Consider the following 15,812-nt stretch of genomic DNA (forward strand, 5'->3'; position numbering starts at 1 on the left):
GCGCGTACCGGGCCACCTACTCTGGTCGTTTCGCGCCGTACTTCGTTTTTCCGGCACTTTTTGGGTGCCGTGAAAATATCGCCGTCCGGACTGCTGTCGGTCCGAATCGTACTTCCTGGGTCGTGAAACGCTGCCTGACAGCGTCCCGACGTCACGTCGCAGCATTCCCGGATCACATTCGTACGTATATTTTCGTCGGTCGGTGTTTTTTACGATTCGTACGGAAATGGTGTTTCCGTGCGAATCGTAATTCCATGTTTGTGAAGTTTTCCGACCGGGTACGAGTCGGACGGAGAAAACTCTCCGACCGACAGTTCGTACCCGGTTTTTACCGGATCGTAATCGGCACCTAGATCTAATATATATAGTGTGCTAAAGTGTATTTCCATTTTTTTACATATTTACACACCACCTAAAATTCACATAGCTTGTGCACCTCCGTACACAGTCTTCTCACCTCACTCGCTACACTACATTAACTGTAGCTGGCCCCTGTACCATGCACAATATATTATACAATTTCAGATGTCATAAGTGTTGTTCTTAATGCAATAATTTCACATGCTCTAACTTCTGTAATATGTAAGAGTATAGGTAGTGCAAGGAGAAGGGGCGAGTTGTAGTTAATGTAGTGTGGCAAGTAAGGTAAGAAGACTATGTACAGAGGTTCATGAGTTATGTGAATATTAATGTGGTGCGTACCTTATAAATACGAGCTATAATAATGATATATATTAACTTGAAAGTAGTGCATAGATGATAAATTAAAAATATAACCATAACTTTAGAAGGTCTAATGTTTGTGTAGTTTAATTTGGGTTTGTAACGCAAACAAAAATATAGCCACAGGGTAGTATATAGGTATGTGTATATGAATGTATGTATGTACATATACACATACCTATATACTACCCGGTGGACATAGGAAAATAGTAAATTAATTTTCTGGTTTGCTTATAACTTTGGCGCAGTTTGACAAGTCTTCAAAAAACATGACAAAAAAACAATCTCATCCACCTCCGTTCCTTCTTGGAAAGTTCTGGGGCTATCTACTATGCGGGGCCTTATATAATTGGGGTCCCAAAACATGTGTTCTCTATAAATTTTTCCATAGGAAAATTGAACAGCAATACCACAAAAATGGCTGAACGAATTTACTCCAAATTTGCACTAGCAAAAAGCAAAAAGCTTGATAGTGATCCACAAACCGTGCTTTTTGTGTTTTGTTTAAAACCATTCCGTTGATTTTGAGAAATGAAGGTTCAAAATGTATGTATGTATGTATGTATGCATGTTTCACACCACGGAGGATTCACAGACATGACATATCAAAAACAAGATCGGATTGGCTGCCACAACATAAACAAAGATGTTGTGGCTGTCATTTTCAGACTCAAGGACTCAGTACCCTGTCCTGAAATTCTTTTTAAAAATCATATAGGAGGCAGGATAGAGGTAGCTTTTTAAAAAAAAGTTTGCTATGGAACCGCAGTACATTTATTTTAAAGAATGAGTGCCATCCTTTTTAAATAAAATCTTCCCCGACGTAGGCCAGGGGAATGGCATAATGTTAATTTTTGGGGAGAAGTATGGAGCCCACTCCCCAAGCCAGGCCAGATCTGGTGGCTTAGTTGATCAATGTGTCCACTGTAGGGCCTGTGTTTGACCTCATGGTCACAAGTTCAAATACTGGTGGGTCCACTCAGCCTTTCATCCTCTGTGGTCCACAAAATGAGTATCATTGAGTTGGGTAACAATAAACATCTATTATTCAATGCCAAGATACTGTTCTGGGTGAACGTGCACATTAAAAATACACATTTAATGTTACTTTATGTTATTTGAAAGCCCAAGAGACCGCCTTCCCTTAGGCCAATATTTTTTGGGGACGGTGTGAGTGGCCCTCCTTCCCTAGCCATACAACGGCCTGTGGCATCCCCCAAATCTGAATAAAATTTTTATGGTGAGGGGTATTCTTCGTCCCTGGGTGTCGCTATCCACTGGCAACCTCAGTATTATTTTTTGGGGAACACTGACAGGGAAGACTTCAGTGCTCCCACCCAGTGGGGTCAGAAAGGCTTCCGAGGGTTGTAGCACAAATGTTTCTTCCTGCCTGTGCTCTCACAGGCAAGGAAACACAGAACTACTCCTGGGCTGCGGGACCAGGAAGAAAAGCTGTTCCCGTCAGCGGGAGCATAGTTGGCTCCCAACGGCACCTTGGATAGTACCTGTAAGGAAGCTAGCAGGGCTGCAGGTGCCCTGGGACTCCCCATCGCCCCCAACATTTTAAAGGTAACTGTGCCTGATGGGTGGGACCAGGAAACCCACAAAAAATATATATATTTTATATTTAATAAAGAGGAAAGAATAATAAATGAGCTGTAGTAGCTACTCATCTATAATTTACTGCTCCTGGAAAGCAGTGGCCCATAGAGCCCTTTAAATACATAGTACTCTATCGTGGTGCCCCAGTATGGGCAAGGGCACAACAAACATGTTTGTAAATGTTGTGGAGCGCTGCAGGGAGTGGACCCTCTGGTAGCACACAAGTGGTCACTGTAAATTGAACATGTTGGTGTACTGGTACGGGCTGTCGGTAACCTAACCCCTTCAAAAGATCATGAATGCTCTCCTCTTACATGTAACACCTCACACACCATATGAATGTAGCACTTTTGTATTGTCATACGTTTACCAAGCAGTGTCTCACCTTCAGGGACTCCAAGGCTGATTCCTCGCATTTCTTCCCTATGTCTGTTATCAGGGCACTGGGAGAAGTGAGTTTGGTGATATTCACATTTGGTATCATTGTCATTGTCTTCTTCTTCGTCTTCTTTTTGGTCGCCGCCAGTGTACCATGACCTTTTTCTCCCAGGAACTGGGGCAGCAGTCCATCTGTAGATAAAATGTTATCCTTCCCAGCTTTCATTCCATCCTATCAGAAGCAAAGAAAAGCTTGTTAGATATTGTGAAGCACGGCCATCCTTAGGGTAAAGGATAAAGGAGTGTGAGGCTCATTCAAATACCAAACCTTAAAAAGTGCTTTACTTCAGTTTTGAATTGCCACCTCTTGCAAACTCTCCTTCTGCTACTTTCCTCCTTTCTTGCACTCCCACACTCCCCGTTGGTAGACACGGGGATGCTTAGGTGGAGAGAATCAGTGCTCTCAGCCGGACTGTGGCGTTAGACAAGACCTATCTCTGGGAAATTCTAGGGATGTGTGTGTCAGTGTCAGCTTGTGAACACTGAAGTTCCTTCTGACACTCATGTGGTAGTGATTGACTAATGACTTCTACAGCAGACCTGAAAAGGTCTTGTAGAAGTGTGCGGACCATCCAATGAGACCCAGGGTTTTCTGTGAGTGCATTGGTCTGACTACATCATAAACTTCCATAATCTCAAACATGTATCCAACTCCTCAACCCTGTTCGGTGGTATTCACAGTATAGCTCTAGTCTGTAGGTATTCCTTTATTGTCCAAGAGCACTGAAAGAAGTCTTGTTCAACTATTTGTTTCTCCTCCCTGTATGCAAATGTGCTCTCCTCACTTCATATTTTCCCTATGAGGACTCTGATTCACTCTGGTTTCTTAGTCTCCTGGCCAAACACATATGCACTTTGTTTCTTCTCTCCTAAAAGGTTTGTCTCTGCAGCAAGAGAGTAAACTCTGCTCTATTAATTCCCATCATGCTCGCCTTACCCCTGAGCCCAGCCAGCTTTGAATGGCTTGCTGCAGTGCAACTCGACTTATCTTATCTCTCCGGATTCCTCAGCATTTCGATTAGTATGGACTCTACTAGCTTATTTCCCCTTCATGCATTAACCATCACAGTGACTGCACCCCCAAACCAATGTTCTGATATCTCTTCCCCTGCCAATGCAAGTAGCAATCTTTGTGTCACACAAAAGTAATCTGTTCGTGAGTATGGCCTTTGGATGTGAGGAGAAAAAGAATTACCTTATCCTTGGGCTGTAGCGTGTGCCATGTGTCTTCAAGCCCAGCTTTTCCATATTACTCCATTGGCCCTTTGACGCTGCCATGAACTTCCTTCCGCTCTACCTAACCTGTCCACATGCGTGATCCACAGTACATTAGGGTGTCCTCCCACCTCCATCTCACCTATGACACCTTAAATCAGGATCTTGACCATGTCTTTCAGGAACCCCTACTGTGCCACATTCTAGGAACAGAGGTTTATGAGGGTTATTTCAGCTACACTATAATTCTATCTTTATGACTCTCCCTTCTTGGCCTATATGGATTTTTGCCCTCTCTTCTGGCAGTGTACATTTAGGGAGGATGGCTGCTCATCCAGTTCTTGTGTGGGCCAAGTCTCAGTATTGTAGTGGTCAGGGCATCCTAACCAAATCTGCCCATAATAGATATTGTTTCGTTTCGAAATCTTTATTCGGCTATTAAAAACAAACAGCGATAAAAGTGCACACAATATAATACAATAAAAGTTTTGGACAATTTAAAAAGTACCATCATTAAGTTAATTTGTTCCTAGTTTATAGCACAAAACTTTTCCTTGCATAGATCGATTTCAAAATGAACAGGGCAGTATTATAGCACGTCAATGGGTCCTCCAGAGTTACAAGAAATTTCATCGCAATTTTATGAGACTTAATTCCATGGGTGACGAACAGGGGTTTTAGATAAAAACATCTCAAATTACAGTAAAATTTACAAAACAATAAAAAGTGCAGCATGCTTTGTTTACTCTTATTGTCGCACGGACAAGGTGTTGTGTCTGGGGGACATGTCTTCATTTTTGGAAAGGCAACACAATAATGTACAATACCACATCTTAACCTCTGTAAAACAAATCAGTGCTGCCCATGAGTCACGTGCAGCAAATAGCTATTTGTCCCTTCTTCTAACATAAAAGATTTATATAAAACCACAGTCGGTTTGAACAGGTCCGATTTAGCTCTGAGGTTCTGTCTTAATGACATGAAGGAGTCCTTGATCTCTTTCTTGGTAATAGTTATTATTTTTCCAGAATTCAACCATACAGACATATTAAACAGACTCCCCAATGTGGTATTAATATAAAAAAGCCAAGGAATTCTTAGAGCATCATCCAATTTTAGACAATCTAAAATAATAGACTTAGTAAAAACAGTCTCTTCACGTCTCCAGATTGATGCCCATAATAACAAAGGCCATACCATCAAGGTGTCCCCCAAGAATTGCAACCCCACCTCATGGTGAAAGATAGTATTCGATACAGATGATGGTAAAGACAACAAGCGTTTTAGGAAATTATTTTCTTCTGTTTGCAGGGCCACACTATTTGTGTAGACCCAAAGTCCTGCTCCATATATAGCAACACTTACTCCTTAAGCTTTATAGATGGTTACCATTTCCTTCTTTGGTCGGTTAACCAATTTGGCCACAAATTTAAAAATCCCTTGATTGGCCCTGCTCATTTTTGCTCTCGTATTTACGATATGTTGGGACCATGTACCATTGCCTGAAAATAGTATACCAAGATACGAGAATGAGTTTACTGTACGTATTGGAGTACTATCTATAAAAAAGGTTCAACAGGGTTTCTTTTTAGACTCACATATCATGGTGAATGTTTTCAGTTTATTAATTACCATCCTCCATTGTTTTATAAAGCCCGAAAACCCATCCATCAATCTTTGGAGGCCTACTGGGGTCCGTCTCAATAGTGCTGCATCGGCCGCATATCGTAATACCGGTATCGGACGACCAGCCACCCTCGTGCATCAGCCTGTATTTTTTGCAAATAAATATCAACCTCATTAATACAAAGGGAAAATAAAATTGGAGCTAGCACACAGCCTTGTCGTTTACCCCGTCCCACTTTAAATGTAGGTGTACATTCGGCCTGAGGACCAAAATGGACCGCACTAGTTAATTTTTCATATAAACGGGAAAGAAAACTAATAATCGCCCGAGGGGCTCCCAGGTCAATCAAAGTTTGCCAAAGTAAATTATGGTCAACTAAATCAAAAGGCACTACTCAAATCGGCAAAACATATATATTTGCCCTGCTGTATTTGCCGATGAGTAGTTCCAAATTGACTGCGGTTTTTGGTGATACAGGGCTCTTGAATCATGCAGAGTTCCTGATGTATAGGATCTGTTTCTAAGGTCACAGAATACGACGGTGATTTATCCCGGTCCCGCCAACCGCGCTTGGAATGTTGCAGCTTCGGGGAAGAAAGGCTCCTGTTACCCCGAGTTTCTTAGATTTATGACCTGGGACTTAAACTACGGTAAATACTGACCCACCAGAGGCAAGCTGCATCCTAGTTTTTCTCCACGTATATTAAAGGAGATTTTAAGGTATTCTTGTAACCTGCTCTTGCCACAGGGTGCAGTTTCGTGTTCTGGGCACGTTGTCACAATTGTTATTTATGTTATTTTACATTGTTGTTGGATTCAGTTGGATCGTGAGCTACGTAGTGGACACACTAGCCAGCGCAAAGAATATCTGTTTTGTTCAGCCCGCAGCTTACAATTATGTTTCCTTATACCCCAGTCCTGATGAGACCTAAATCAAGTGATCAAACTGCGTAGACCACCAGACAAGGAGGAACCCATTGATCACTAAAGTTGCAGATAGCTTTCTCTGTACAGATATAAGGAATATGTAGAGGTTGAACTGTGTTTCTCTCACTTGTACAGTAGGGTTACCTCACAGTGGACTGCAACAGAATTGTGAGTATGGACACTGGTTTTTACAAAGAATTGGGGTCTAGGAAATGTCACAGACTGTGTGTATATGTTGTTTATATCTTGTTTTGTTGAATATGTGTAAAGTAAATGAATAGTCCCAACCAGATATGATATAAGAAATTAAATACGGTTGCGACATAGAATGACCTTTGAATGTGATTTGTTATACATTCATTTTAATCTTAATTTGTAGGGACACAGACCCCATACGCTGGAGTAATTAAAGGTACTCTGTCGCAATAAAGTTGCAATATTCGTTCCTCCACCTCATTTTCTTTTTTTGAATTGATTTATTGCCCAGAAAGCGGAGGGTTATTTGGGCAAACCCCTTGCTCATAGATATAGTTCCAAATTAAGGTATTGTTCAATTGTCCCCAGGCGTTTCCTAAACCCGTACTGCACAGGCGTTAAAATGTGGTACTCCTCAACCCATTCCTCCAACCTTTTGAGTAAAACCCGACTCATAACTTTTAAAGAAGTATCTAAAAGGGAGATCCGGCGGTCATTTTTAGGGTTAGTTTTATCCGCCTTTTTATAGATTGGGACAATGATAGACTCGCCCCATGTTTGTGGTGTTTTTCCCATTGCGGCTGAATTATACACTCTTGCTAGAATAGGTCCCCACAGTTCTGGTTCGGATTTAAAAACATGAACTTGGACTCCATCGGGACCTGGTGCCCGCCCCCCAGCACTCTCCTGGATTGCCTGGAGGACTTCTTCACATGTGATGTCTAAGGAGCAGGGCCTCTCTTCGTGGGGTTCCTGGTCTAATTCCCCACTGTCTCCTCATTATTATTAAAAATTCTAGAAAAATGTGTCACCCATTTGTCAGCCGGGATAAATGAACCAAGCCTAGGTAAATCATCATGCTTTAGAAATGGGGCATTTACTGTATCCCAGAAGAGTTTATTGTTCCCAGTTTCTGAGTATATGATCAGACATTCCCACACTTCCTCTTGTAATACCTTTTTCCTGGCTACTAGAGCTATCTTACACTCACGTTATAGGGTTTTAATCCCCAGTACGTTTCACGGTGATTTGGACAGTGCATATTTTAGCACCTGAAGAGCTTTGGTGCAAGTACTGTCAAACCAACCCTTTTTGTTTTTGGGTGTTATATCGATCTGTCTGGTTAAAAGTGTTTTATTAAACATTGTAATACAGTTAAAATTTCTAATTACTATGATTGGGGAAACCTCATCCTGGAGGCAGTAGGCCATTTTACGCTGATTATGTGTTATTATTTGCTTTAATGTTCTACTTGGATCAACACCCGTCCACTTTATTCTAATTCCATTGTTCCTAAAAGGGGTAATATGATCAGCTAGAGTGAAAACTTCGCTCTTGGGACCCCAAAAGACAAGGCCAGTAAATGATGGTGACTCAGAATGGAGGGAACAACAATGGGATTGCCACACCATAAAATATCTGGGGTAGACACTAGTATATGATCAACAACTGAGTACATATTTCTCCCTATAAAGATTGGAAATATGACCCCGTTTTGACTGCAACCTCCTGTAAGTAGGAGATCATACTTGGATATCATCTGGTTTAGGGCTTCCCCATACTCATTATGGCAAAAGTGATCAGTTCCACCCCCGTCACGAAGGATGGGGCTGCATGCCTGAAAGTTGGACATATCGCAGGCTTGTATATTAAAATCTCCTGCCCACAAGAGGATGTAATTCGTACTAATTTGAGCTAAAAGAAATTCTAGTTGCCGGTCAAAGGCTGTTACCACGTAAATACGACTCAAGTCAAAAATGTTCTTGTAGAAATTTACTAACATCTTTCCCTCCCTTCTTGCTCAGCCATAAAATCTGGGCGTGAGGTTCCACTGATACGGCTTTTTTAACCCTTACAGACATTTTGTTAGAGATAAGTGTATATAAGCCCCCCTTTGCTCGACCTGATTGTGAACCAGTTGCTGGAAGGAAATGGGAAGAATAGCCATCGATAGTTACAGGATTTATGCACCAGGTTTCCTGTAAACATATATTATCGTGACCGGAGATAAAGTTTACCCAGTCAATATTCTCAACCTTGCTTATCAGCCCATTCCCATACCAGGTTGCAAAATCAAACCCTTTCCCATGTGGGTGTCTTGTTAGCCCTATTTCTGTTGCTCTGGTTCTAGAGTGATCTTAGTCTGGTTCCTCATATGCCTCCCCTACAATGAGCACCGTGTTTTAAGCCTGCCCACCCGTATGAGGGACCTTTGTTGTATTTGGGCCATTCCTAAGCCCTAATATACTTAACTGGCTATCAATAGGTGGCAGAGAAGGCAACCCTCTCAGCTCTGAATTTAGTGATGGTGTCAGTCAATCACATTGTTCCAAATCGCTGAGGGGGGCAAATCTATTATGGAGGGCTAACTCTCTATTACCACCCTCGACTGGAACAACGGTTCTTGTTTGTCCCTCCCCCAAGTGATCTGCATTCATTAACCAGTATCAAGGGGTATCTAGAGAAGAAAAAAAACATAGGGTAAGACTTTTATCTGTGTACCCCTTGGGGTGTCCCTACACAGATGGTCCAAGAGAGCTCTAGGGCTATAATGATTATTGAAGTTCAGGATAACACAATCCCCGTCCATTGATTTATTTGTCGAGCCTAGCAACTCCACCCTTCTCGCCATGATGATTTGTTTAGTGAGTGGAACAGCCCCGATTACCCCTCTAGGGACCTGACGGGACAACCAGTGCAGAGATTTATTTATCAATTGGGTAGTATTTGCCGTCTGATCTTTCCTTAGAATCGGAACATTCGCCAAAATCAGGACAAGAGGGTCTGAAGCCCGAGGGAGATGCAAAGACTGATAGATTTTTGTGGGTGCTCCCCTAATCAAGCTATATTTACTGGGGTGAGGGCCCCCCGATGTTCCAATAAAGCTGGACGGGTATTATTGTCTAGGTCGTTGTTGGCAGTAACAGATTGCAGAAAGAGGGTCTAGTTTCTCCGGTGCAGTTGGTGTTGGTGTACTGCATGTACTGTGTGGACAATTTGTGCTTGGGACATAAGTTGGCAGACTACTCATGGGGGGGTCTATTTATATTCCCCTCATTTAAATTGGGGCTCTCCAACCGTCCCTCTCGCCCCTGGGTAGGTTGGTTCCCATGCACATTACCATTGAGAGGGTGCGGCTGAGCCCCAATGTGTTGATGCGGAGGCCCCTTAGATTGGTAGGGAGGCCCAGTAAAGTGATGACAAAATGATGTGACCAAACCCTCAAATTTGGGCCAAACTCAGTTCTTTCGGATCTATCCTTCCCTCTGCATCCTTTCAGTTGGGATTTCTGCTTTACTGACTGCTTTGCCATTCCACCATCCCTTTTGCGTTTCTCTGGCGGCTCACTGTTCCTATCGGGCATCCCTGTTGGACCCCGTCCTACTATTGATAGCTTAGATCTAGTTATAGGCTCGTCAGGGGGGTTAGAACCCACTGGTGCAGCTGTAAGTACGGGAAATGGCAATAGTACTAATGTGTTGGGGTTGAGGCTAGTGAGGTGCTTAGTGGGATATGGGTACCAAGTGAAGAGTGCTTCTGGGCGGTCAAAGAATCCAGAGAAAGGCGTCTCTCTGTTAAAGCAATCTAGTGCGCCAATACCGATTCTGCCCTTTTAAAAAAGCGATACCAACCGGGATAATGGACGGAGCGTTTGAGCAAATCAGACACTCACCCCCAGTCAACTGATCTGGGTTTAATCCATCATCATTCTTTAGCTCACTCCACCACCCCAGTTCAGACATGGCCATATGCAAATCAGTCTTACCCTGTGCCTCATGGGAACAGTCCAGCCCAAACTGCCAAGCCATCTCTTACCTGGACCGGAAACAAGCATCCTGGGACCAGTTTCGGGTTCATAACCATCATCAGCCAGGCTATCTTAAATCCAGTGTCTTGTTAAAAAAGCATCCAGTGTCCCTGCAGCACTCCCCACTGTTTGATCAGCATGGGTCTTCCTATTAGCCATCGATTATAGCTTTTTAGGAGTGAATATAAGCAAGGAAATAAAGAAATACACGCAATATAGGCTGACTACAATGAACTGGGGATCATGTGGCAGACCCATAATTTCGGGGATAGGGTCTGTTCTGGAACCCCTTTCTACCTTTGTAGATTTCTTCTTGAAACCTTTGGTGAGAACTATGCCCTCTTTTGTTGAGGATACGAAAGATTTGCTACGCATCCTGGATGGGATGCCATTTGATGTCACCCAAGACATTTTGGTGAGTTTTGACGTCGAGTCATTATACACATGCATTCCTCAGGATGAGACTTTATCCACTGTCAAAATGCTCCTGGAAGGTGCCTCCCTGCAGAGCCCTACACCAGTGGACTTTATCATGACATGTGCAACCATAGCCATGAAAGAGAATTTTTTCAAATTTGAAGAAGATCTCTTTTTACAAGTCTCGGGGACGTCCATGGGGAGCATTTTCGCACCATCTTTAGCGAATCTGTACGTCCACCAGATCGAACAGACTGAGATCCTCTCCGATACGAATCCGTTTCTAGGTCACATCTTGACCTGGAAACGTTATATTGATGACATTTTTGTCATCTGGAGGGGGTCCATCGAGACAATCAAGGATTTCCACACCTGGTTGAACAATCAGAACAGTTTTCTTAAATTCACCTGTGATTTTTCAAGGGAAAGCATATCCTTTTTGGATCTACGGATTGGACCAAACAATGGCACCCTCAGCACTGAACTCTACAGGAAGCCAATGGCACGGAACTCCCTCTTGCATTTCCAGAGCTATCACCCCAGGGCTCTAAGGGAGAACCTCCCATTTGGACAATTCCTTCGTATCCGTCGGAATTGCTCTGAGGTGTCCAAATATCGTGAACATGCTTCTCTTTTGTCTATACAATTGCAGGAGAGGCAGTATCCCATGAAAATCATAAAAACATCTATGAAGAGAGCCAGGAACAACCATAGAGAAGCTCTGCTCGAGAAAAGGACACAGAGTCCCATTGAAGAGAACAAAAGAATCACCTGTGTCAACACTTTTTGCAACTACTCCAATGCACTCAAGAAGAGCATCCTGAAGAACTGGAGGTTTCTTAAAATAGAGGGTAGTTCTTTACCCCCTCCCCTCTTTGCCTTTAAAAGGAGCTCCAATTTGAAAGACCGACTAGTGCATACACGCCCCAGGGTATTGAGAAATCAAGAAGCAACTACACTTTGGGGGCTACCACCAGTTGTAGGTCACTTCCCATGCGGGAATTGTTCAGTATGTCCCCAGACTCGACATACTACCGAGGTAGAAATAGGGACGAATAGACCTTGGTCCCTCAAGACCCACACGAACTGCAATAGTGAGCGAGTGATCTACCTAATAAAATGCCCCTGCAATAAGAACTACGTGGGCATGACATCACGAAAGGTTAAGGTGAGAATATCGGAGCACAAGAGCACCATCCGGTGCAAGAAAAGTGCTACCAAGCTCACTAATCACTTTATATCGGTGGGTCACAAAGAGAATGAGCTGCAGTGGGTGATTCTAGAACAACCACACATTCCATCTCATATCACTGACATCCAGAAGTTCCTTCTACTCAGAGAGCAGAGATGGGTGCACAGACTACACTCGGACACTGAAGGTCTGAATGATGAAATTCCTTGGCTGTTGTTATAATATTTATCCATCCTCCTCTTTGGCTACTATTGATGTGGTTTGGCCAGTATGCTATATAGGGGATATTATAAAATACAGAAAAGATGGCTATTATAAATGGAACACCGTTATACTTTGAGATAGGCGATTCCCCTGTATGTCCTTTGGGGCTTACATACACATTAATGATGTGGTTTGGCCATTATGCTACATAGGTGATATTATAAGACACCGGATGTTAGTTATTATAGAGGGGACACCATTACACCTGTAGATATGTGATTCCCCCGTATGTCTGTTTGGGCTCGTAACACACGACAAACTGTCCTGTACTGAGTGCTGTTTGTAGACACCCAAGATGATTATGGTTGTATAAACACCGATTTCTACACACTATCACACACTTTGTGAGTGATCAATCGATTTAACTGTCAACTGTCCGTTGTTACTCTATCGCGGGGCAACAGTTCTGCACTTTAATGAGTGCGTGTGACAGGGGTGCTGTATAGAGTAGCAGCTAGATCCTGCACTCGCGCGGTGCTGGCGAAAGAGAGTGAGCTAGTGTTCCGTCCCTCTCTCCGCCGCGCATGCGCGTTGTCCGATTACAGGCATCTCTTCGGACACCTAATCCGGCCCGCCTCACCTGCACTGACTTGGGCTTAGCAGGGATAAATAGACTTCGCCGCCGCGTCCGCCGGCACCTCCGGTCTTAACTCAAAGACCGCCCCGGGGTACCGACGGACAGGTGAGTGTTCCTTTCCCAGCCCCTTACGTTTTGATTGTGTGGGTGCCGTATTTTGGTGCGATCAGGGTCGTCTTGTATTAGTCTTGTTTATTCATCTCTACTGTGTACACGCTATCGTAGGGAGGTCATAGTGATTGATCTTGACCACTTCCTCCTTTGTATACCAGTCTATTCGGTACGTTTGGCGTGACTTTAACAACTTTTTAGAGATCTGTTACTCGCTTTTTCAGTCTTTGTAGTTTTTGCCTCTATGTTCCACGTCTACTGGCACAGTTCACCATATAACCAGTACGATAGTGAACACTTAAATGTTTTGGTACATGTGGCACAGCTTTCTTTGAAATATTAAGATATCAAAATATTTCTTTTTCATAGTGACTTTCTTTGACCATACCTGCCTTTTCATTGGGATATGTTGGTGCATTTCTCATGTTTTAAACCATGCTTTTTAAGAGGAGAGGTTTTTCAGGTACAACCTGTTTTCTCTTTCTCCTACTATTTTGTCCTTTTAGAGCGGGGCCCCTTTCCCTGAGTCGAGACCAGGTTGAGGTGAGGGCAGTACCCACTGGTTATGGGTAAGTGCAATTCAAAATGAACAGTATTGAATGCCATACAGCATTAGTAAATGCGGTTTTTAGGTCATTTAGTATGTTTGACCTCTGGTTGAGCTTGTTTACACATTGGGTTGTTGTTTCTTTTTCAATTTTTCCACAGGTATCCGGTTTTGATTGCTTCTGACCTGACCGGTGCGGTAGGAATAATTTATCTACACACCCCACTTTTTGTATACTTTATTCACACGTTTTCACATAGAAACTACAGCAGTATTATAGGTCCTGACGAAAGCCCAGATACTTTTGATCGATTGAGGGCAGAAACATGTTGACCGTACTTGCTATGGACAATAGCATAATGTCAAATTAATTAATGCCATATTGCCATTTTGCTTTTTAAACGTGACAGGGGTCCTCTACCAATAAAGAACTTTTGAGCACCCTTAGCCATTTTTAATTCTCACCATTATGATTTTACTGCTGACCTTTAGGATCTCTCACCTTTGATCTATGGGTAGGACTTCATCCGAGACAATACTCGTGAGAGATCAGGTGACAATCCTCCTTGGTTGCTCCTTCTATGCTAGTGACCAGATCACTGCTTCATGAACTGGTCCTGCTGGTTGGAGTACACAGACCCAGATGATAATAACAATTAACCACCTTAAGTGATTGATGGGTCCTGTTGAAGGAAGTGCTCTCTTATAGAGTCGTCACATTGAGAATGGGGTTTACCTAGACCATTTTGTGTAATTTCTTTGCTCAGCCACAGACCCAGGTTGTATTAGTGTTTTGATCATGTGACAGTACCTTGTCTGATGTAGGGCCCCAAATCATAGATGACAGAGGGTGGGCCCAGTCCAGTCTCCTCTGGCCTCCGACGGGCATGGATGGGCCCACCCTTGACCCACGCTTTGCCCAGGCACGTACCGCACCGCGGGAGCCCGTGAATAGCTTTTAAGCGCCTCCGCCGCGTTGGTGATGGCGCTGGCGCCTCCTGGCGCAAGGGATGGTGGGGAGCATAGTCCATAGCTGCCCCAATGAAAAGTGCAAGTGCCTATGCCTGTCGGTTGCAAGGTCCCGTGCCGCAGGAGCCCGGGAATAGCTTGTTTACTGTATAATTAGCACATATAGATCACGTTGATGCACATGGTGCCATATTCTGTTTTTCTTTCTGGGACAGTTCAGGCCTTTCTCATTAAGGGGCCGATTCCGATCCGGGTCGGAAGGGCACCGAACGCGATCTGGCCGGAAAAACTACGAGCCTTACGCATGTTTTCCGGCCGACTCGTACAGCTGTACGAGCGAGCAAGTACAATGCGAGCTACATGAAATTTACCAACGAGTCGTTTCCCGGTCCGAACCGCTCCGTACATCTCGGTCGTAAGCTAACCGTGGCGTGCAATGTATGCGATTCACTATCGATCCAGTACGATGCACGCGTCGGACAGACTGTGCGAGCCAGAGTGTCCGGCTCGCAAATTGTCCGGGTGGTTGCCTTTGGGGGTCCGAGTCGGACCCCCTGTCACCCGCAGCCGTACGACTCGGACACAGGGAGATACCCATGGGTCTCCACAACACAGGCATGTACGGTGCGGATGGCACCGACGCATACCCACTGTAGAGGGCGCACTTGTCCGCGACGTACCCATTCAGTCAATGGGAGTCCATGTACGCGTCGTACGACCGGCTCCCATTGACTTCTATCGGAGTCCGACCGAACCGAGTCCGGCAGCATACGGCCGCATCGTACTCGTTCGGTTGGACTGCAGGACTCCGGCTCGTTCGGAAAACACTCTGGATCCGGTTCGGTCGGAGTGCTTTCCGACCCGGATCAGAATCGGCCCCTAAGTGATATTGATTTCAATTGTCATGTTGCTTTGTCTATAGCCAGGTAGACTCAAAATAGCCATGATAGCCTTCCTAATCCTAAATGTGCTAGCTCCAACCAGGGAAAAAGCCACTGATGGCCAACAGGGTCTGTAGCACACTATCCGAGTATTCCATTAGCAGGATTCGTGAAGAGCTCAAGAGGCATCCCCTGTCATTGCCCAACAGAGGGGCAATGGTGGTTGCCATATCAACAGTTTTGCAGCTTGACTGTGACTTCACACCATCCTGGGTACAATGGTTGAAACCCTTGCTAAGAGTCCACTTTCTGCCTGCAG

At 44.1% G+C, this 15,812-nt stretch overlaps 1 protein-coding gene across 2 annotated transcripts in view; it reads right to left on the reverse strand.

The window, feature by feature from the left end:
- Positions 1-15,812, reverse strand: part of LOC146830288 (E3 ubiquitin-protein ligase TRIM39-like) — a 155,333-nt gene that overhangs the window by 108,661 nt on the left and 30,860 nt on the right. For both annotated transcript variants that reach the window (XM_085604476.1, XM_085604477.1), the window contains exon 3: positions 2,711-2,935. In XM_085604476.1, the coding sequence (XP_085460602.1) occupies positions 2,711-2,935 (225 nt within the window). The remainder of the gene's footprint in view (positions 1-2,710; positions 2,936-15,812) is intronic.

Source organism: Triturus cristatus, chromosome 5_1 (genome assembly GCF_964204655.1).
Source record: "Triturus cristatus chromosome 5_1, aTriCri1.1, whole genome shotgun sequence".
NCBI classification, from domain to species: Eukaryota; Metazoa; Chordata; class Amphibia; order Caudata; family Salamandridae; genus Triturus; species Triturus cristatus.